Source organism: Aulostomus chinensis, chromosome 14, assembly GCF_037954235.1.
Source record: "Aulostomus chinensis isolate RoL2024-O1b breed Wild chromosome 14, RoL_Achi_v1.0, whole genome shotgun sequence".
NCBI classification, from domain to species: Eukaryota; Metazoa; Chordata; class Actinopteri; order Syngnathiformes; family Aulostomidae; genus Aulostomus; species Aulostomus chinensis.
Genome location: NC_141333.1, coordinates 18,960,634 through 18,982,245, shown reverse-complemented (window position 1 = coordinate 18,982,245; position 21,612 = coordinate 18,960,634). Strand labels below are relative to the sequence as shown.

The following is a 21,612-nucleotide window of genomic DNA, read 5'->3' as shown; positions in this document are numbered from 1 at the left end:
AATCATGTTTGGCAAATTAAGTTGGAAGTTAGAATTTGAACACTGAACTCTGCACGACACTAACACACAGCAGCCTTTTAGTTTTGATTAACAACTTTAAAGATCTTTCATAAAGTACATAAAAACACACATTTCAAGAGAAAAGATTGTGTACTACAAACAAGACCAGAGTGGTGGATCTCTTTTTTGAATGTTCAGATATGATTGAAACTTTATACTTTATCTAACGCTGGAGAGAAATAAATTTGAATTAACATGAAAGGATGTGACCTCAGAGACTTTTGGCTGTGTGAAGAGAATTAGATCAGTGTAATCTAATGCATGACTCACCCCTTAAATTGCCTAATATTTTATATGTCGTTTCAGTTATTCTGAAAAGGAGAACTATTTTCCAACGACTAGTGAGCTTTGGATCTGCTGGTAACTGGATTCACTTCATTACCAGCCTGTTATTATTCTGGTAGCATACTGTTATCAACCTATTACCAGCCTGTTACCAGCTTGTTACTATTCTGGTACCACCCTGTTATCAACCTGTTACCACCCTGTTATCAGCTTGTTACCAGCCTGTTATTATTCTGTTACCACCCTGTTATCGGCCTGTTACCAGCCTGTTACTATTCTGGTACCAACCTGCCATCAACCTGTTACCACCCTGTTAACGGCCTGTTACCAGCCTGTTACCACCCTGTTATCAGCTTGTTACCAGCCTGTTATTATTCTGTTACCACCCTGTTATCGGTCTGTTACCAGCCCAGTACCACCCTGTTATCAGCTTGTTACCAGCCTGTTGTTATGCTGTTACCACCCTGTTATCGGCCTGTTACCAGCCTGTTACTATTCTGGTACCAACCTGTCATCAACCTGTTACCACCCTGTTAATGGCCTGTTACCAGCCTGTTACCACCCTGTTATCAGCTTGTTACCAGCCTGTTATTATTCTGTTACCACCCTGTTATCGGTCTGTTACCAGCCCAGTACCACCTTGTTATCAGCTTGTTACCAGCCTGTTGTTATTCTGTTACCACGCTGTTATCGGCCTGTTACCAGCCTGTTACTATTCTGGTACCAAAATGTCATCAACCGGTTACCACCCTGTTAACGGCCTGTTACCAGCCTGTTACCACCCTGTTATCAGCTTGTTACCAGCCTGTTATTATTCTGTTACCACCCTGTTATCGGTCTGTTACCAGCCCTGTACCACCCTGTTGGCAGCTTGTTACCAGCCTGTTGTTATTCTGTTACCACCCTGTTATCGGCCTGTTACCAGCCTGTTACCACCCTTTTATCAGCTTGTTACCAGCCTGTTGTTATTCTGTTACCACCCTGTTATCGGCCTGTTACCAGCCTGTTACCACCCTGTTATCAGCTTGTTACCAGCCTGTGTACTGCTGGAACTGAGAACCAGATCATTACAGAATTTGCATTTGAACACTTATGCATAGGCCTCTAAGCGTATTGGTTTAATCTTTTGTCATGTGTCAGTTCCATTGTAAAGGAAAAGGAGTGATTTATTTTGCTTCAAACTTTAATTGACTGTGTTCAAAATCAGAGAAAATACAGCCTACTTACTATTTTCATATGATATCAATAAATTTGTATATATTCCCCTAATTTGTGTCAATGCTGTCAGGGAGACACTCTACACTGTATTCTGAGCAATAGTAAAGTAAAGTTACGTGGGTTTTCTCTTTTAAAATGGAGAATGGATCAAGGATTGACAAAGAATCAGACAGAATTGAATTGATATCATTATCTATGATAAGAATAATAAGTATGTGTTTGAGGCGGCACGGCGGTGCAGTGGTTAGCACTGTAGCCTCACAGCAAGAAGCTTCTCGATTCGAGTCCCGGGTCTTTCTGTGTGGAGTCTCCGTGTTCTCCCTGTGCCTGCGTGGGTTCTCTCTGGTACTCCAGCTTCTTCCCAAAGACATGCAAATGGGGACTAGGCTAACTGGATACTCTAAATTGACCGTAGGTGTGGCTGTGAGTGTGAATGATTGTCTGTCTCTATGTGTTGGTCCTGTGATGGACTGGTGACCTGTCCAGGGTGAAGCCGCCTCGCGCCTGTAGCCCCTGGGATAGGCTCCAGCCCCCCTGCGACCCTTAACAGGAGTAAGCAGAAGAAAATGGATAGAAATATGTGTTTTCATGTATCTTCTGACTATTACTAATCTGTTGACTGTGTACAAACTCACAAGTATCTTAGGAACGCTTGTGTTACTTAGTAGTGAAGGATTAATAAACATACAGTGTAAGTTAGCTATTAATTATGCATTTGTATCTTAACTAAAATTTTCAGAAATCCTTTTCTAATGGTGCTCATGTTAACCTGGGCTACAAAGAGCATCAATACATAGTTAAATACATTTACTGCATATTCAGCAAAAAAAAAGCACAACATGGGAAATATCACTGTCACAAGCCTCTTCATATCTATATCTATAACTATCTATCTATCTATCTATCTATCTATCTATCTATCTATCTATCTATCTATCTATCTATCTATCTATCTATCTATCTATCTATCTTTCTATCTATCTATCTATCTATCTATCTATCTATCTATCTATCTATCTATCTATCTATCTACCTATCATCTATCTATCTATCTATCTATCTATCTATCTATCTATCTATCTATCTATCCATCTATCCATCCATCTATCATCTATCTATCTATCTATCTATCTATCCATTTATCTATCTATCTATCTATCTATCTATCCATCTATCTATCTATCTATCTATCTATCTGTCTATCTATCTATCTATCTATCTATCTATATAACTGTGTGACTAAGCGTTAACTAATTCTTTCTTATGTATCTTTATTGTGTTTATTATCATGCAACTTTAAGCAAGATACCAAAATATTAAACTACTGACGTACTCTTGTCATTTTTATTCTGTGCCAGAGTCCAGTGGCAGCAGTGTTTAAGTGTAGTTCATTCGCTGTTGAAAATAGATGCTAACATCTGCAAAAATACCCCAATCGGATGGCCCCTCTCTATGTAGTTAGTGGATAATGGGCTTCACCTCTCACAGAACATTTTTACAGGAGACTGCACGCTATCCTGGCAGTGTGAAGGGGCCTTTGGCTTTTCATTTAGTACCACAGCTCATATTATCCAGATTTGCTGTATGCACCCCACCCCCCCATCTGTATCTCTTTATCTCATCTCTAAAATGCTACATCGTGCTTACTTCCATCCTATCATGTACCTGAAAAGCATGAACAAGGTGCTTTTTGTCTCTCATTCAGTATGTTGCTTGCATCTGCACCCATGGAGGGCAAAGTATCTTCTATACATTGAAGCAGAAATTTAAACATCATCCTCACTCTGCTATTCAGTTACTTTGTCTACCAATGGTGAATTACATCTTCCTGCATTGAAAATGTGTTAATTCTAGTGGCTCACGCAAGGAATTCTTAGCCGAGAACACTCTACTCTAATATTTTATCTGCATGGATGTCTTTACCACAAACTGCAGGCAACCAATTTCCCTTGCCTGGCTTTGAACAAGAAGAGATGTAATTGCTGAGTAAATTGCAAAATAACACATCTCATAAGATTATTAGCATTGCATTAGGAGCAGTGATGTGCTCCAGTTGCTTCCTGCACCTCTTTTGCCTCTTGAGTTGGGGAGAGACAGTAATTCATATCCTTTTCTTTTTTTGTCTTTGTTTCAAGAGGATTGGATTTAATTCTGTAGGTTTTCTGTGTTGAATATATTCAGTTTTTTCTATTGTAATTGCTAAAGTGGTTAATTTTTCTGCAAAAATCTTTATTTCTGGGTCGGCAATTGTGTGTGAGATGGCTAGCAAGCTGACAGATGCAAAATGAGAAACGGCAGCGGAGGGGTTTTCAAACCAATTTCACCTGTTGCTGTCTGTTTTCCATTATATCCTGGTGGATTTCAAGCCACAAGAAACCTGATTGAATACAACTCATATGTTCTTTATATACTTAAGCCTCCGAGCTCTTTCTTTTAATAAAGTTGTCAAATACAAAAAAATTGGTACGAGGCTTCGTATAGTCTGACTAAATCAGAGCATCAAATGGTGCTTTTAATATACAATTGACATGTTATGGGGATATTTTTCAGTGTGTGCCCCTTTAAAACAAATTATTTTATGTAAATTCAAATCTTTGTCCAACTGTTAACATCAAGAAGACCTTGGGACCTTAGTTCAGTCTGCTTTTGTGAGAGAAAAAGAAAAAAAATTAGCTCCAGGACTGACAGCGTGTTTGTTTACGGCCAATCTTCTGCTTTTAGTCCCACAGAAACTCAAACTGGAGCCGGTCAGTGCCGTTGTCTTTCAGTGTTTCAGTCAGATAAAGTGCAAAATGATTAAAGAAAAAATGAAGTGTCAAATACAAGGGAATCCTCAGTTATGAGGAAATGTCTCCAGGAAGGTTTGTATGAATTTCTGCCTCAAATGGAAATGTTTATGAGACACTGGCCTGTTCTCCTGGTTGGCATGTAGAAAGCTGGCCATCAGGGGAATCAGGGTTCTCTGGAGGGACTTGTGTGTGGTCCCAGAGGAATTTGGCCTTTGAAGCTTCTCTTCATTAAGAGTTTGGTGTCCAATTGTCTTAAAGAGACTTGTTTTCCCACAGAGTTCACCAAGAGTGATGCTCTTTTTTTCAGGCATGCTTTGATCATATTAACACACGGCTCAGTTCAACCACAGCCTGATCTGCTGTCACTGAGCGGCTCTACTGGTGCAGTGGGGGGTCTTGAGGTCACAAATACTTTCACTTTGTATACAAAGGTTCAAGTTGAAAATACAATACCGTCTCTACATTTTGGAGTCACAAAGAAATGATGCGAGAGGTCAATTTTTTTTGCATGTTTTGCTCAAGACGACTACATATGAATACATGGAAGGCAAAATACTCTTTTTGGGTGCCTTATTGGCGTTAATGATGATGCGGTAAGCATCCTCTTCACTGTCCTCACTCAGATGTTTTTAAATGCTGCAGAGCCTTCTGAAGTAATTTTACATTTTTGCATAATGAAAAGAAAAAGGACAGAAAATGGCTTACTTGCGGATATTTTTATATTGACACAGTAATAATTCTGCCTCCGACAAAATTGATTTAGCTCTTAGAGTTTGTCATGTTTTGACCAGAAAAAATGTCTTCCAATAAAATTAACCATCTGGCTTCATCAGCATTCATGTGAAAAAAAAAGAAAGAATCAGTCTTAAACCTGAGACAAGAAATGACTCGATATTTATTGTGATAACTATAGATATCGACTGATATGAACATTTTTGGCTATACCTCCCATCTCTCTGGGCTTGTGTGAAATGGAACTGAGCTGCACACTGATTGGACAAATGTATGTGCAATGTAACTGTCAATCACTGACACAGGATGTGTATGGGACCTACTGTGTTTTATGGACTGGGCATTTTGTAACATTGAAGGTCACACTCCAAATAACAGCCCCTAAATTGGTAAGCACAGGAAAAATAAAATCCCAATCATTTTCAGAATTTTAAGTAATTTTGGAAACAGAGAGGCATCATGATTATATGTCTGCCTGAAAAAACTGCCACTTTCTTTATTCCTCTACTTTTATTTTTCTTCATGTCCTTTTCTTGGACACATACGTACAAACACGCGCACACATGCACGCACATATACCCATCCATCCGTTTTCTATACCGCTTATCCGTGAAGGGTTGTGGGGGAGCTGGAGCCTATCCCAGCTGACATCGGGTGAGAGGTGGGGTTCACCCTGGTAGGGTCACCAGTCCGTCGCAGGGCCATCGGGAGCAGTCGGGCTCAGTATCATGCTCAAGGGTACTCTGATATGGTCACCAGGGGGAAGTGAGGATTGAACCAGCGACTCTATGGTTGCTAGACTGCCGCTCTACCTCTGAGCCATGCCCCCCCCCACGCATCCTGTTCATTAACTATGCATCCCCCAGCCCATGACCCTAAACCTAACCATCTCAACTGAAATGCCTGACCCCAAACCTAACCTTAAACTAATTCTAACCCCAGCCCTTACACCAAGTCTTCACCTTCAAACAACCAATTGAAGATGTAAGGACTGGCGCGAGCGCACACACTCACACACACACACACACACACACACACACACACACACACACACACACACACACACACACACACACACATCAATGTACTCTGCCCCTTCTAATAACTTCTTCCTTCTTTTATACCTCTAGGTGTTGTCCATCCTGCACCCTGAATGCGAGTACATATTTCAGTTAGAGAAAGATGAGAGCCGCTGCCTCCAGCACATTACAGAGCAGGGCAACCGAAGCACAGAAGGTGTGTCGACTGTTATTGTATCACTGTAAATAGTAGCTCATATAAATTCAAACACAGTTGTGAAACAAGCTGCAAATGTTCACATTAAATTCAAGAGTATGACCAGAAATAAATGCTTCACAGAAAATCACCAGGTAGGTTTTTGATGATGATGCTCTGTAACTGCAGAGGAACAACACACTTGTGGATCTGTTATTGCAATGCATGTGCAGAGAAGACCATAACCAGTCATTACATGAAGATTTATGTATATAAACTAGTTTAAGATAAAGGTCTTGGTCAGAGATTTACTGACTATGGCTCTGAAGAACACTATGGAATGCATTGTTCACTCATTTGACAATTCATTAGGTACATTTCATATTCAATAGTCCTGCAATAAATCTGTCTGAGAGGCAGGTTGATATGATATACTTTCATAGCATTTTGGCGGCATTAATTTGTGGTGGTGTTTAACTATCTCGTTCTCTCTTGTTCTCTCTCTGTTTCTACATATATATGTCTATTTACACACACACACACACACACACACACACACACACACACACACACATATTCATTTGCCCTCCTTCACCCAGGTTGCCAACCTTTCTGGGATGCAGTCATCTGTTGGCCTTCTGCTGTCATTGGGGAAACTGTACACATAGCTTGTCCCGCTGTGTTCTCCTTCTTCAAAAACAGTACAGGTAACAGTAAAATGACATGGAGCCACAGAGGGAAGGGCGGTGGGGAGTTGTCTGGCTGGGTTGACATGAAGTTAAATTCTAATGGAGGGGAAGGTTGTGGAATTCTGTTGATGTTATTAGGTGTGTATGTGTGGTTATTTGTTTACTCATTTTAGTGAATGAGAATGCTGTCCTGCACAACAGGTTCTGTCAAGTGCAAAAACTGGCCAGAGAAATTCAATAGCTGGGCTAAAGTCTGGGAGGTGAAAACCTCATATAAAGCTTGTCAAATCATCCGCGGCTGAGGAATCATAAAAAATACAGACTCTGAGGGCTTTTATGTAACTCTACCTTCCAGTTCTCGTAAAGAATTATTTAAAACAAATATCAGTCGTTGTTACACTGTGGATTTAGCTAAACGCATTGAACTTGCTGCTATGCTGCTCTCAGTGCCACACCTGTGATTTTACCCAGCCTGCACCATAGCTCTATGGCTTTGTTTAACTCGCCGGTCACCAAACCCCCGTCAGAGCTCTGGCCTCCTCATCAGGAGTGCAGGAACCATTCTGGTGATTGATTTCAGCGCATGTGTGGCAGAGGGTAAACACTAATTTACCTCGAGGTAATGGTAATGCAGCTGAAAGGACCCACACGCATTCTATTGATAAACCGGTCTCTGAATTTCATGCAACCCTCTCTCAGAATATCAATGTCGTTTTGACAGTAGCACAGAGCCTCCTTCTCAAACTTAGAGATGCCTCGAGAGACATTGTGAAACTCTTCCTGCTCTGTGGAGGACATGGGTTATGTGCCGTAATTGAAGGGAGATTGGAAAGGACCTACATACTTCAACTGCTCCTGTGAGCTGAACAGGTGAGGAAAATAATCCTTGGATTTATCCTCAAAACCTAAAGTCTTGGGTATAGCGCAGGGACGCATGGTGATGTAAGATAGGGAGTCGATGAACCTTAACTGGAAATCAGATTCTGTGAGGCTGATACATTTTACTTCGTTGCATGATTATAGAGGGCATCCGACCCCCTCCCACCAGGTAACTGAGGATCAAGTGGCTGTCAAATCCTTTAGCATTATGTGCTATGAACGTAGCCTCCCTGTGTCTTTTCTTTCTTAATTTTTAGCCAAACTTTTGAATGCAGTCTAGACCGTAAGCATCCCACTCTTCGCCAGCCAGTGATTTTGTTCATACCGGATAGGGTATGTGTACATTCTCCTGGTTGATGAATGTTTCAAAAGCATTAAAAAAAATACAGCCTCAGGTTCCAGACGCCTGATGTAATATAGGTGTTGGTCTCTGTTAAAAGACTGAGTGGGGAGGACGCTCTGCCTGGCAGATTTGACATCTATTAACTGTGCACTGATGTTCCTCGTGGTGTGAGACGAGATGTTTGCAGTTGAAGCATTTGTACATCTGTTGGCGTTTGTGTTTTGAGTAACACGTGCATGCAACACCCGTGGCAGTCTGAACAGAATACAGACTCATAACAATGGGTAGCGCAGTTGGGATCGAGGCAGAGATTGCAATGATCGGGACAGATGTGTTTCTCCTGCGACTTGTAGTCCCAGTGTCATTAGCTGCAGATGTGCAGGACTCCTAAAAGAGCTTTCAGATCTTTCATACCTTAGGAGTGGTTTTGAAATAAGAAAAGATACAGCCGTTGAGATGTATTGGGAAACTCTGTTTTGATTAGTGAAAGAGTTCAGTTCTGCGGCTAACACACCACAATTTTACGATTCAGTATCTTAACAAATCTGCTTATGCCACGAAGGGTTACTTCTGTTTGATCGCTCGGGCTTCGTCTTCATCAGTCTTCATCAGTCACAGTCCCATTCCTTATGTTTCCCATCCAATCTCTGCTCTTGTGTTCTCCAACCTATTTCTTTAGTTGAATTTGCATTTTATTTGGGTTGTTTGAGTCAGTTCTTGTCAGATCCTCATGTCACCCTGTCTTATTTTGATCATTCAAAACTTTAAATTCTATGCATCATGCCTCCCTGCTGTTCTCTGTATTCAGGTCCAACTTCATCTCCACAACCTGGCGCGACAGCAATGACAATCACAACCACATTGGTGGTGGGGGTCCTCATTCTCTAACCAGTAATTTATGTTTCTCAGCGCATAAAATGCAGAAAACTATATCTTTGATGATTTAAAAATGGTGTAATGTAGTGTGTATTGTATTTCTTGTAGAAATTAACCTTCTACCTTTACATAGTCAGTCCAGGACGAAAATTCCCTGTATCAGTTGCACATGTCGTTAATCTGTGATTTTCTGCTCTAATATTGTTATCTGGCCCCTGCTCAGAGCTATGTGTAATGTTAGCTGTGCTAGTCTCACCATGGTGGTGCTAGCACTTTCTTTGCTATATCCCGAACAACTTACAGAATAAGTGTTTCTCTTGATCACTAACGTAAATCCAATTTCTTCATGGCTGCACTGACTACTTGGTCTTTGTCCTCAGGGTTTGTAAGCCGTAATTGCACCACCAGAGGTTGGTCCAGGCCCTTCCCGTCATTCCACATCGCCTGTAGTGTGGATGATGTCATCCCTGAGGTGAGAGTTGCTGCTGCAAGGCAGATTGACAGTGCACAGCTCCACAGAAGAGACTTGAGGAAAAATAAGACCACCAATAAAAAAAGTTCAGTTCCAAAGAATAATGCTTCAGTGTTAATGTCAAGGTTTTAGTTGTTGTGATTGTTTCAATGTAAAGTCACTTACAATGAGCTCTGATTTTGCATTAGTTAAGAAGCTTTTTCATTTACTGAGTTGATTCCATAGGGTGGTTAGTCCAGGCTTACGATCGTTAAAAAAGCTTTCTTGCAGTTATGTTAACATGTGCCTCTTCTATACAGTTGAGTTACAAGCTTGAGCACAATTTAGTGTAATTTTGAGATATTGCATTTTTTTTTTTTTTAGGTTTTATATTCTGAACAACATCCCTCTACTCTAAATGTTCTGTCTTTTTTGTCTTAAGATGGAGCAGTCTTATTTTGCTAGAGTGAAGCTGATCTACACCATCGGCTACAGTGTCTCTTTGGTGCTGCTGACTGTTGCTGTGGTTATCCTCCTGCTCTTCAGGTACTAAATTAAAATGTTGAATCGTCCAATACAAAGCCAGGCAGCATAGCTTTACTCCATGTTTAGTGTAAAGATGTGAAGTGTCCTCCCTCCTGAGAAAAGTGGTTGCAATGGTTGAATTACTGGAACAGTTGAAGTGGCTCAAAAATGAATGAGTAGGTACAAGTGATTACCATTAACACTGAAGTGGAAAGTCTGAATACAATATAAGTGTCACTGTACTCATTATAATAGACTCATTATAATGGGTGTCAATGGAATCCTCTTATGAAGCATGATTGATAGCTAGGGACGACATGCTAACTGACATCATGGCTTGTGTGATCTCTCACAAAACAGTCTGAAGTTACACGGGTGCGTGGTTGAACTTGCACCCGTCATTTTGACCTCAACTATACGTTTTGTGATGATGATATCTGCCCACAGAGAGAGACTTGTGTCAAGGTCCAATTATGGGCCATTTTATGGTCTTTTAATCTTGACACTTTAAGTATATATTGTCAAGGACTCATGGCTTTTCTTCATGTGTTTCCTCAGTGTTTTTGTTTTTCTTAATGTAGCTTGTGTTTTGAACTTAGCCTCTTCCAGTTTCTGTTTTATTTTGTAATTACTTCTCTTCCGTGTCTTCATAAGCTTTATACTTCCTGTCTTTGTCCATTTCAGTCTTTTTTGAGTCTCACCTGATCCTTGTCACCTCTACTTTGTTGTTGTGCTAGTGGTTGAGGCTATGTTTTAGTTTGGCTTTCTGATTCAGTCATTGCCATTTTCTCTGTTAAGATTTCATGGATGGTCAACACACAATTCACCCGCTTGTTGTTTTCCTAGTATTTTGTTGGAAGTGTAGTTTCTGTTTATTTTCATTTTATTTATATATTTCTTTGACTCCACATCTTGTGCCTTGTCCTCTCTGCTTCCATTGGTCCACTCTCTTCCTCACACTTGACAACCTGTTCCTTCAGAATATCATTTTTAAGGTGGAGTAATACTTTTATACTGACAGCTCAAACAACAGCTCAATTTATCTTGTAATGTCACTTTGTTCCTCATGAGGCACAAGTGAGTCATTAAAGGAGCTGTGGCTCTGCTCTTCTTTCCCTCTGTGGTGTAACTATAAGCAGCCGTCCACAGCAGGAAGGAACTCTTGCACATTGAAGCAATCTCAAATTTTAACAAAATCTTGTGAAGGGTGTTGGAATGTAAACTGGTCAAGTGAGATATTCCTCCTTAAATTAGATTTTCTTTTTCTTTTGTAAACATTAGGGCTGACAACCCAATTTTCATGATGTAATATGTCCTCAAGTGATACTTAACCCACCACAATTAAATGTCAAGCCAAATTCTAACCCCCTACCCGAAACCCAAGCATAAACTCTCACATGGCCATTAGGATCCAGTATTGTCTTCTATATATTCCCACAGGCACATAGACCTTACAAGTATTGCAAAATCCGATACACACAAACACAGACATGTGTGAAAACTTCCATCCATTTTCTTCCGCTTATCCTGTTAAGGGTCACAGGGGGGGTGGAGCCTATCCCAGCAGCTTTCAGGCGCGAGGCAGGGTTCACCCTGGACAGGTCACCAGTCCATCACAGGGCCAACACATATAGACAGACAACCATTCACACTCACAGTCACACCTACGGTCAATTTAGAGTATCAATCAGCCTCGTCCCCTCTTGATGTCTTTGGACTGTGGGAGGAAGCTGGAGTACCAGAGAGAACCCACACAGGAACAGGGAGAACATGGAGACTCCACACAGAAAGACCCTGTGCTGGAGCCGGGACTCAAACCTGGAGCCTTTTTGCTGTGAGGGGACAGTGCGAACCACTGCACCACCGTGCCGCCTCTGTGTGAAAACAATACCAACCAAACACCTTTGTGGCTGAAAAAACATCATTTCAGTTGTGAGGTCTGAGAGAGGAAGAAATGAAACACTCCAAGTGTCAGACAGCCATGAAAACAAGTAGAAACATCCTTCTGGTATGATTTCCAGCTTTTATGAATTTAGCCAGTTTGACATGAAATTATAACTGGGGCTGTAACTCACATAGACTGTCCAGCTTACTTGTATTCACATCAAACCCTCTGATTTGCTATGTGCCTTATCATAGAAAACCCCCGAGAGAATAGCTGTTGAACAACAACAACAACATAGCACACATTAATTATGTGTGTGGCTTGTTTCTACCACAGGAGGCTGCGTTGTGCAAGGAACTTCATTCACATCCAGCTCTTCATTACTTTCATCCTGAAAGCTTTGGCAGTGTTCATAAAGGATGCTACTCTGTTCTCAAGTGATGACACCAACCACTGCACCCTTTCCACTGTAAGATAATTGATGTTGAAGACAAGAGGTTTTTTGTTTGTATCAGAAAATTCCTCTGAGCACACAACCTTGCTGATTCTTATGCATCACCTTCATCAAATACTGCTTTCTGGCTTCCTCTCCCATTCTATTCCTTTCTTACTATTCTCTCTCTCTGTGCTCTTGTCCTCTGTCCAATCTGTCTAGTTTGCCTGTAAAGCATCTGTGGTCTTTTGTCACTATTGTGTGATGGCCAATTTTTTCTGGCTCCTGGTGGAGGCGCTCTACCTCAATTCCCTGCTACTTTCCTCCTTTTATCACAGCCGCCAATGTTTCTGGGGTTTCAGTCTGCTGGGCTGGGGTAAGAATTTTGTTGGTTTCATTTTATTATCGGATATCTCACCTTTGGAACTCAGTATCCATATGAAACTGCAAAAAGCTGCTAAATAACCCCTAAGACACAATGAGGGAATATAGAAAGACAGGATCATAAAGATAAACAGATTTTCATTTGTATATTAAAAGTGCTTTTGCTCAGTGGGATTTGCACTGATAAAAAAAAAAAAAATCAGAGAAGCAGTGACCAATAGTCATAACATGTATATTATTTGTGTGAGGAATTTTTTAATCTTATGAAATAGATGTTTTTCAAAAAACATGTAAAAACATCAATTTACTTTTCCAATACAATTCGAATTTATAAATAAATTCATTTGACTAGGGACAATGCAAATCAAGCAGCATGCTTATGTCTGTATAAATTTATTTTTATGTAACATCTTTAATGTGCATTTTCCTTATTTAAATAAATAAGTTGAAACATTACTAAATATTAATACATAAATAAATCCAATCGTCTAGACGTGGTGAAGATATTTTTTAGCATTTCCATACTTTTGGATTGAAATAATAGAGCCAGAATTTTTGAATAAAATCGCCAATTCAAGGGTGTTGAATTTACAAAGCATGGGACGATGGGGAAAATCTATTAACGACAAGTAAGAGATGTTATTTTCCTTTGGAAATATACAAGATCTGTCACGGCAATTAGAGGCAAAAAAACTGATGTAGTGTTTAAGTCCACTAAATCCAAAAATCTACACGTAACGTTGATGTCCCGCTTCACAAATCAGTGCAGATGTGATGTGGTAACTACTATTGAATTGTCTCAATAGAAAATTATTGCATCTCCCTGACATTAGTTTCCCCCCCTCTATTCTACAGGTGTACCTGTGGTCTTCATCATGCTTTGGATAGGCACCAGGGTGTATTTTGAGGACACAGAGTTTGTATAAATCTCCTCACATATTATATTTCACATCACAGTTCAATCCAATAGACTTATTTGTGAGGGACATTTAATATTAAAAGTAGTAAATTTGAGCTTCTCCATATGAATGCATGCTCCCAAGATTCTTTTATAATTTTGAGTGTTGGGGTATTGAGTTTTCTCTGTTTGTAATAGAATAAAGTGGATTGCTTATTGAAATAAAGTTACTAATTTGAAATGGATTATTTTCCAATTTTAATTGACTCTGAATGTCCTTTCACACAGATGCTGGGACATCAATGAAGACTCGCTCTATTGGTGGATCATCAAGGGACCAATTGTTGTGTCCATCGCGGTAAATGGTCCCATTGTGCTGAAACAAACAATTAATTCTGTTAATTCTGCACCCAGATGATTACAGATTGTTATGCAGATGATTTGTTTATCTTCTTTTTGGTGATGCTTTCTGATGAGTCAATGACAGAAATTCTATAGTGCAGAAAAGAAAGGTGGCTATTGGAATGGCCTCAGACCAGTCCCAGGCAATTACACTCTCGGCTGACTGTATTGTTACGATGACATTCAACAGTCACACTCTTGGTAGTGACATCACCACAGTGTCCTAAGCTGAGCAGTTTTCTCCTCTCCTCCTTCTGCCTCTTTGTTTTAACAGGTCAATTTCATGCTCTTCATGAACATCATCAGAATTCTAATACAGAAGCTGAGTCCTCGTCTGATTCAGTTCAATAATTCCTCCCAATACAGGTAATTTCAGCTGCAGACACTCTGCAGAACAAAACCAGTGCAGCAACAGAATGTCATGTCTCCTGCTTTACACATAACTCTGTCTTGACTATTTAAAACACCCAAAATTGAAGTTTTCAGTAGAAATGGATATTCTTGAGTCTTATTTAGTTTTTGTAGGATTTTATCATACTTAGCTTTCATCTTGTATCTGAACAATTTTTATTCTGCCTCTGTTAGTGCTGATGGATCCGGTTTTCAGTCTGATGAACACATTCATGTGACATTGAACAGGTCATTTTCTGGTGTTGATTTTAAATGTTGGTAACACTTCGCCATAAGGATACATTAATAACAATCAGTTAATGTTTAATTACATTTAAGTAATGTGTCTAGTACTCATTTACTAAAGGGGGGGGGGGTTGCACTTAAGGTGAAGTGTTAGCTTAAACCAGTTATATAAAACATTATCTAACTGTTCTATCTGCTTTTGACGTGGTTTTAGTGAATGTTGTGATTGTATATCAGGTTTAACACAGCATTTTTAGTTGAAAAAAATATTTTCAATATCAGTTTCATGGCCATCTATTCCTCTTCTGAGCTCCCCACATCTTTTCATGCATATGTAATTCAAGTTATCCTATTAGCTTTATGAATAGCTTTGAGGTTCCTTGAAGGTAGCCTGGAATTATAAGAATAGACAGCATGACAAATGTCACAGCTGTTAAAACATGTCTGTCCTCCTTTCTGTCCCAGTGTTGTCAAAATCAGCTGTTTTACAACAAATCTTCCTACATAGTGCAAGATTCTCCTTCTACCAAGAGAAAAACAATTTATTTATTCATTTTCACACAACTTTCACCAAACAAATGTGGTGTATCTGATTGAATATATCATAATAGAAAAGTAAATATGAAAGATGCAAGTTGTGTGACAGGGGTTGATAGGTCACAGTGGACAGAGGACAATTCATTCAGTCTTGTCTTTTTACCTTCCCATTTTCCAAGAGGTTTATCAGAAGTCCTCAACGAATAGGCCTAGGAACTGGCTGAAAGTGTTCAGGCACATGTATATCCCAATCTCACATAGGACATCCATGACGCTATCAGGACAAACATTCAGATGAGACATGAATTGATTTACTCCCTCATATATGTTCACCTCCTGCATCGTGTGTCTTTTCCTTTCTGCAACAGACGCCTGGCTAAGTCTACCCTCCTCCTCATCCCTTTGTTTGGAACTCACTATATTGTCTTCAATTTTCTACCCGAGTACTTCAACGTTAACTTGCGTCTCTATATTGAGCTCTGCATGGGATCCTTCCAGGTACACTTAACCCCCTGCAAACATTACTTATATTATAAATGAACAAACAACCAGCCCATACATAAAATGTAAGCCTATTTAAAAGAAGAAAAAAAAAACATATGTGAAGTTGTTCGGTTGCCTTTCTACTCAGCTATATCTGTCAAAGTGCACCATGTTCAAGAGATTTTTCTACACTAGAACTGAAGAAATTTACATTAGTGGTTTGGCTTTACAGTTTACAAATAATGCATGAAGCAAATTAATATACTGAATATTCTGCTAAATGGAAAGTCAATTCAATTTTGAATTAAAAGATTGGCAAAAATTGTATTCCTTGACTGGATAATTGTTTAGCACTTAATGCACTTGGTAAAAAAAACCAACTTGATAATGTATGCTACAATAAGTAAATGTGTTCAATTACTTTAGAATCATAAAAACATAGTGGTGTGATAATGGAAACACAATAAAGTCTTTGGCATAGGGTATTTGCTTCTGTCAAAAAAACAAAAACACACACATAATCACAGAAAAGTTGCAATCTAGCACCTAAAATGTGATCTGTCTCTAGTGCTCCTTTCTGTTCAGATTGCAGGCAAGGAAGTGTGAAAAGTACAATCTCACCTTGTAACAGTCATGTCTAAATAGCTGTTGCTGGCTTTCTTTAGTGGTAAAATGTTGAACATACAGGAGACACGATAAAAGGCATTATTGTTCATAACACACACACACACAGGTTTGCACAGCTATCCTTCTTAGGACATTCCATAGAATTTTTTTCATATGGACAGCCGAACCCAAAATGTCAATTCAAGTGTGGTGAAGTGAAAGAAGTGTCATTTATGCTGTTAGCCACCAGGTGCCATAACCTTTAAGCTTCACATGTGTGGCTGTCTCTTTCTGCATTCTGTAGTCACCAAGAAGTGACACAGCATTGAATAAATGTCACTTTCTTTGGGGTGTGGTTTCGCTGTAAGCCCAAAACTGCCCTTTAAAGATGTCTCAGAAAGTGATGACTGACCAACATGCCCTCCATGAGATGATTTAAAACTCAAATCCTCAAAGACATTGCAGCACAAGTTCAAACAGTCACACGCATGCATATGACCCATCAATTATTCCACCTCTTTCAGGGGCTCCTTGTTTCAGTTCTCTACTGCTTCCTTAATCAAGAGGTAAGTACAAGTACCTCTATGCTTTGAACAAATCATGCAGAACTTTTGCTTTTGCACAATCAACCTGTGCACCCAGACGACATGACCGTGAGAGGTGAACACAACCAGAACTCAAAAGGCAAAACAATTTGCCACTCATCTTCCCATCATTACATGAGGGAAGGACCCCGAGCACTTATGTAACCACCAGGATTAATAAGAGGCCAGCTGTTGAGGGCAACATCAGCCTGAGTTTGAAACTGAGCACTCAATTACTGAAAAGCCATGTTTAACTGCGGTGTGCTTTAGGGCCACATGGATGATTCCTAAAAGTCACTAAATTATCTTGTAAAATGAATTGGTACAGAGTCATATACATCTATAAGCCCTCGTAGATAGAAACCATAAAACACTGAGCTTGTGTCAACCTGTTCCAAATACTTTTAGTGAAATCTTTGTCTTAAATGAAATGACATTTTATCTCTGCAGAGGGAATAAAAGATAAGATAAGATTTTCTTTTTTTTTCCATAAAGATTGGTGATTTGAAGGTTCTTTGCTGCTTTGAAGCACAAAGTAATAGCTGGACATTTAATAATGCATGCTTATTTGCATTCCTGCCGACAGATACCAGTCTGCTAAATAGATTTAACAAAGAAGAATTCATGTATTAGTAATGTTTCAATCTGTTTTAAGTATTATATTACAGCATGTCGTAAACACGAGAGTATCAACAAATATTATTGTTTTTACACTGAAATGTGGCACGTGAGTTTTGATGATATCAGATGCAGGTCAAAAACAGCATTTGTCCATGTGTGCAGGTCCAGAAAGAGCTCCAAATGCAGTGGCTGAGGTGGCAGGAGACAAGCTATGGCTTTGTGTCACCTGCTGGAAAGGGCAGCCAGATGGACACACCCTTCTGATGGCGCTCCGACACACCTTCACTCTCCACCAATAGTCTGAACTGTACTTTCACAAGGGGCTTGACTACACTTCAATGTCACCGTACTGTATATGCTAAATACCTGCAGTTGTCATAACATGAAGCATTTAAGCCTCCAAGGCTATTTCACTGACTGCACTCCTCCAGACAAAACAGGAAATGACTTGACAGATTACACACACATTTTAAGAAATGCCTGCCAATTGCATGTCTTATGGAAAAAGTTTTGAACTTGAAAGCAGTCAAGAGCGCCTTCCTCATCCAAGAAGAAATATGCCTCTAATAGCTCACTCTTCAGGATCCACGAGCGACAACTTGATCCAGATTACACTTGAAAGTGAATCAAAAACATCCTTGTAATATTTTTGCGCTAAAATTCATCAGCAACCGGTAAAATATGTACTGAATATGTCACCATTTTTCTCAGTAAATATATTTCTAAAGGTGCTACTGACATGAAATTTTCACCAGATGTGGGGAACAATCCATGCAACCCACACATGCAAAAAAAAAAAAATCATAACTTAGATGTCCATAAATTAAGTTATGTGTTAACAAATGGAATGACACAAAGAACTCATGAAGCAATGGACGTGCACAAAAGCACGGAAAGCCAATACACCGGCTGAAATCCATCAGTAGATAGAAAGCGATCCTGCCCTTCTCAGTGCAAATTAATACATTATCAGCTGGTTCAGTTCCAACTGATGGCCTATAAAAAGATGTCCCATTGCCAAGGTGTCACACAAGAAACATCTCATGATGGGTAAAAGCAAACAGCCCTGTCAAGACCTTCGCAACCAAACTGTTACAAAACATACTGATGGCATTGGTTACAGAAGTACTTCTAAACTTCTGAGTGTTCCAGTGAGCACTGCTGGGGCCATAATTTAAAAGTTGAAACAACATCATTTCACTATAAAGCAGCCACAACCAGGTGTTCCTCACAAGAAAGAGGAGTTTAAAGAATTATCATGAGTGTTGTCCAAGAGCCAAGGAGAGCTTCAGAAAGACATGAAATTAGCAGGTTCAATTGTTTCAAAGAAAACAACAAGTAACGCACTCAACAGCCATGGCCTTTAGTTATGCTCCATTGCTGAAGAACAGAGAGCTGAAAGACTGAAAGACTAGTCTTGCTTTCAATTAACAAGTCAAATGTTTCACTCACAATAAGGTGATTGATAATAATGACCAAAACTACAAGTTGTTGCAAACCAACTTGTCACTTACATTTTATGTGCTACATTCTTTAGATACAGTAAATTGGAATTTGATTACTTTTATTAAACAATGTTTTCCCTTTGTTGATTGACAGGTAGAACTAATTTTTTAGCAAATGCTCAAATTAAGGCGGTACGGTGGTGCAGTGGTCAGCACTGTGGCCTCACAGCAAGAAGGTTCTGGGTTCGAGTCCCGGCTCGGGCACAGGATGTGTTCTGTGTGGAGTCTCCATGTTCTCCCTGTTCCTGTGTGGGTTCTCTCTGGTACTCCAGCTTCCTCCCACAGTCCAAAGACATCAAGAGAGGACGAGGCTGATTGATACTCTAAATTGACTGTAGGTGTGACTGTGAGTGTGAATGATTGTCTGTCTCTATGTGTTGGTCCTGAGATGGACTGGTGACCTGTCCAGGGTGAACCCTGCCTCTCACCTGTAGATGCTGGGATAGCCCCCCCCCCCCCCCCCCCCATGACCCTCAACAGGATAAACGGAAGAAAATGGATGGCTTAAATTATTCAAAAGCTTAGCTTAAAAGCTTATTCAAAAGTGTTTTGTGTAAATCTCATCCATCAATATGCTTTGTTCACTCGCATTCAGTCTAGTGAAGCTCAGATAAAATGAAAAGAGAAAAAATATGATGCTCTTTATGCTGCTGTGTCTGGTAGCTTATAACTTTGCAGCTTTTGTAAAATTACTCATTTATTTGAAATAAAGTTGAGCGTCAACTACAATATAGCATCCCAGTTGACATGTTGTGAGGATATCTTGAATATCTGTGCTAAATAGTAAAAATGAGTGCTTAGTTCTTTCTTTCTTCTGTTTTGGCGTTTTTAATCTGTGTTCTGTCACGTCATGTGATCAGTGGTGCATTGCCAGCTGGGATTCAGAGAAGGACTGGTAAACGTGAACCAACATTTTAACATGATGAGAATCTCTATCTGTTTTAGTATCAATGTTTTTTTTCTCTATTGTTTTATTGAATTGTTCCACAATATCAAACATATTATTTGTGAGAAAATGTGTTTGTTTTTGTTGGTAAAATATAAATATTTGTTACTGTTATGAACAATTTCACAAGGCTGTAATTAAAGCCTGCACTCACCATTAGAATAATTACCATAGTTCTGCTTCATAATCACTTGTTCATGTTCAAGTTTATGTAAAAGAATAGTTTGTGTTAAACTAAATGTATTATCAAGTCTCTGTGAGAGCATGGCTTCCTATGGTGTAATGTTACTGCTTTCTTTGTGTGTTATTAATGATGTTTTATTGCCTTGTGAAAAAAAATCTTTATAGCAAAGCATTCATATTTTACCTGTTTCACTTTGGCTCTCAGCAACCTAACAAAATGTTAAATCACAAAAATAAATAAATTTAAAAAATCCAAAACCATTTAAAACATTTTGTTTCCTGCTTATCTTGGAATGTAACAATAAAATGTTTTCATGTACATAAAAACCACTTCACTTTTTGATCTTTCAGAGGCTCTCTAATGCATGAGTAGCAGCTTCGAAGTATTTTCGAATTTCACTGAATCTGATTCTTAAAGTGCAGCAGTTGACTATTATTTATTGTTGACCAATCAGCCCAAATGTTGTCTATTATATATAACAGACAACATTTGGGCTGATGGTCAACAATAAAGTACACATTTAGGACCTGCACTTTATAATAAAAGCCTATAGGCTGTTTCATTATTTAAAGACATTCCAGTGAAGTTATAATTACTAATAAAAACTAAGGACTCAAATCCCTTTAAATCCTCCTCATAGTGCTGCAAAAAAGGTATCCTGTGTCCTGTGTATAGTGACATGACCCTCAGTTGCTCGTTTTAAGCATGCCAACACGTATATGCCAACAAGATCGAGTACTTTTGTAGAAACATGGCAAGATAACTTCAGATCATGTTTGGATGTTGGAAAAACTTGAGATTTGTGCACATCTGCAACCTTCAATATTCTACTAAAGGCAGTGGGAAAATAAAAAGTGCATTCAATCAGGAGAATCCAAACACAACAAGGGAATTCAGGTGTGCTCATGGAAGGCTAATGAAAAGGAGCTGCACTTGCCGGTGAATGAATTGAAACTGAGTTGGGCGGCTCCCCAAAAATGTCTAACAATAAGAAGCAGTAACAAAACATGATGTGAAAGCTCTTAGAAAGATGAACTCCTCGGAAGAGGAGATTGATTTAACTTTGACTCCTCAATGGAAATTCCCCCCCTCATGAAAATGCCCAACATTGCTGTAACATTGTGGAGCTCTCTGACAAAATGACCCTCAGCATATACTTGGGTGTTTTGTGAATGGCTTGTAAAATATAGTCAGCATTGTTATTTTCAACCTGGAGGTACACACACACACACACACACACACACACACACACACACACACACACACACACACACTTCTATGTCTAAATGTGTGTGTGTGTGTGTGTGTGTGTGTGTGTGTGTGTGTATACCTCCAGGTTTACCAGCCAATCACAAAACTCCCAACTAGCCTTCAATAAATAAATAATGTTGAACAAATCCAAATAGAGCCAAAAGAGAACAATTTTTTCGCTACCTCAACACCCAG

At 39.4% G+C, this 21,612-nt stretch overlaps 1 protein-coding gene across 1 annotated transcript; it reads left to right on the top strand.

Annotated features, from left to right (window-relative positions):
• The first annotated feature begins 1,073 nt into the window (after nt 1-1,073).
• ghrhrl (growth hormone releasing hormone receptor, like) lies at nt 1,074-19,012 on the top strand. The gene is made up of 13 exons (XM_086225166.1): nt 1,074-1,385; nt 6,215-6,320; nt 6,899-7,006; nt 9,467-9,558; nt 9,980-10,083; nt 12,284-12,416; nt 12,603-12,756; nt 13,620-13,680; nt 13,951-14,020; nt 14,339-14,430; nt 15,606-15,735; nt 16,851-16,892; nt 17,694-19,012. The coding sequence occupies exons 1-13, from the start codon at nt 1,074-1,076 to the stop codon at nt 17,793-17,795; spliced, it is 1,506 nt and encodes a 501-aa protein (XP_086081292.1). The 3' UTR covers nt 17,796-19,012.
• The last annotated feature ends 2,600 nt before the right edge of the window (nt 19,013-21,612 follow it).

What these genes read in the sequence shown, in the direction of transcription:
- ghrhrl (XM_086225166.1), top strand. Translation starts at nt 1,074, where the DNA reads ATGTCATCAACCGGTTACCACCCTGTTAACGGCCTGTTACCAGCCTGT. An exon ending in GGGCAACCGAAGCACAGAAG is followed by an intron (nt 6,321 to 6,898) that starts GTGTGTCGACTG and finishes TCCTTCACCCAG; the next exon opens with GTTGCCAACCTTTCTGGGAT. An exon ending in ACTGCTTCCTTAATCAAGAG is followed by an intron (nt 16,893 to 17,693) that starts GTAAGTACAAGT and finishes CCATGTGTGCAG; the next exon opens with GTCCAGAAAGAGCTCCAAAT.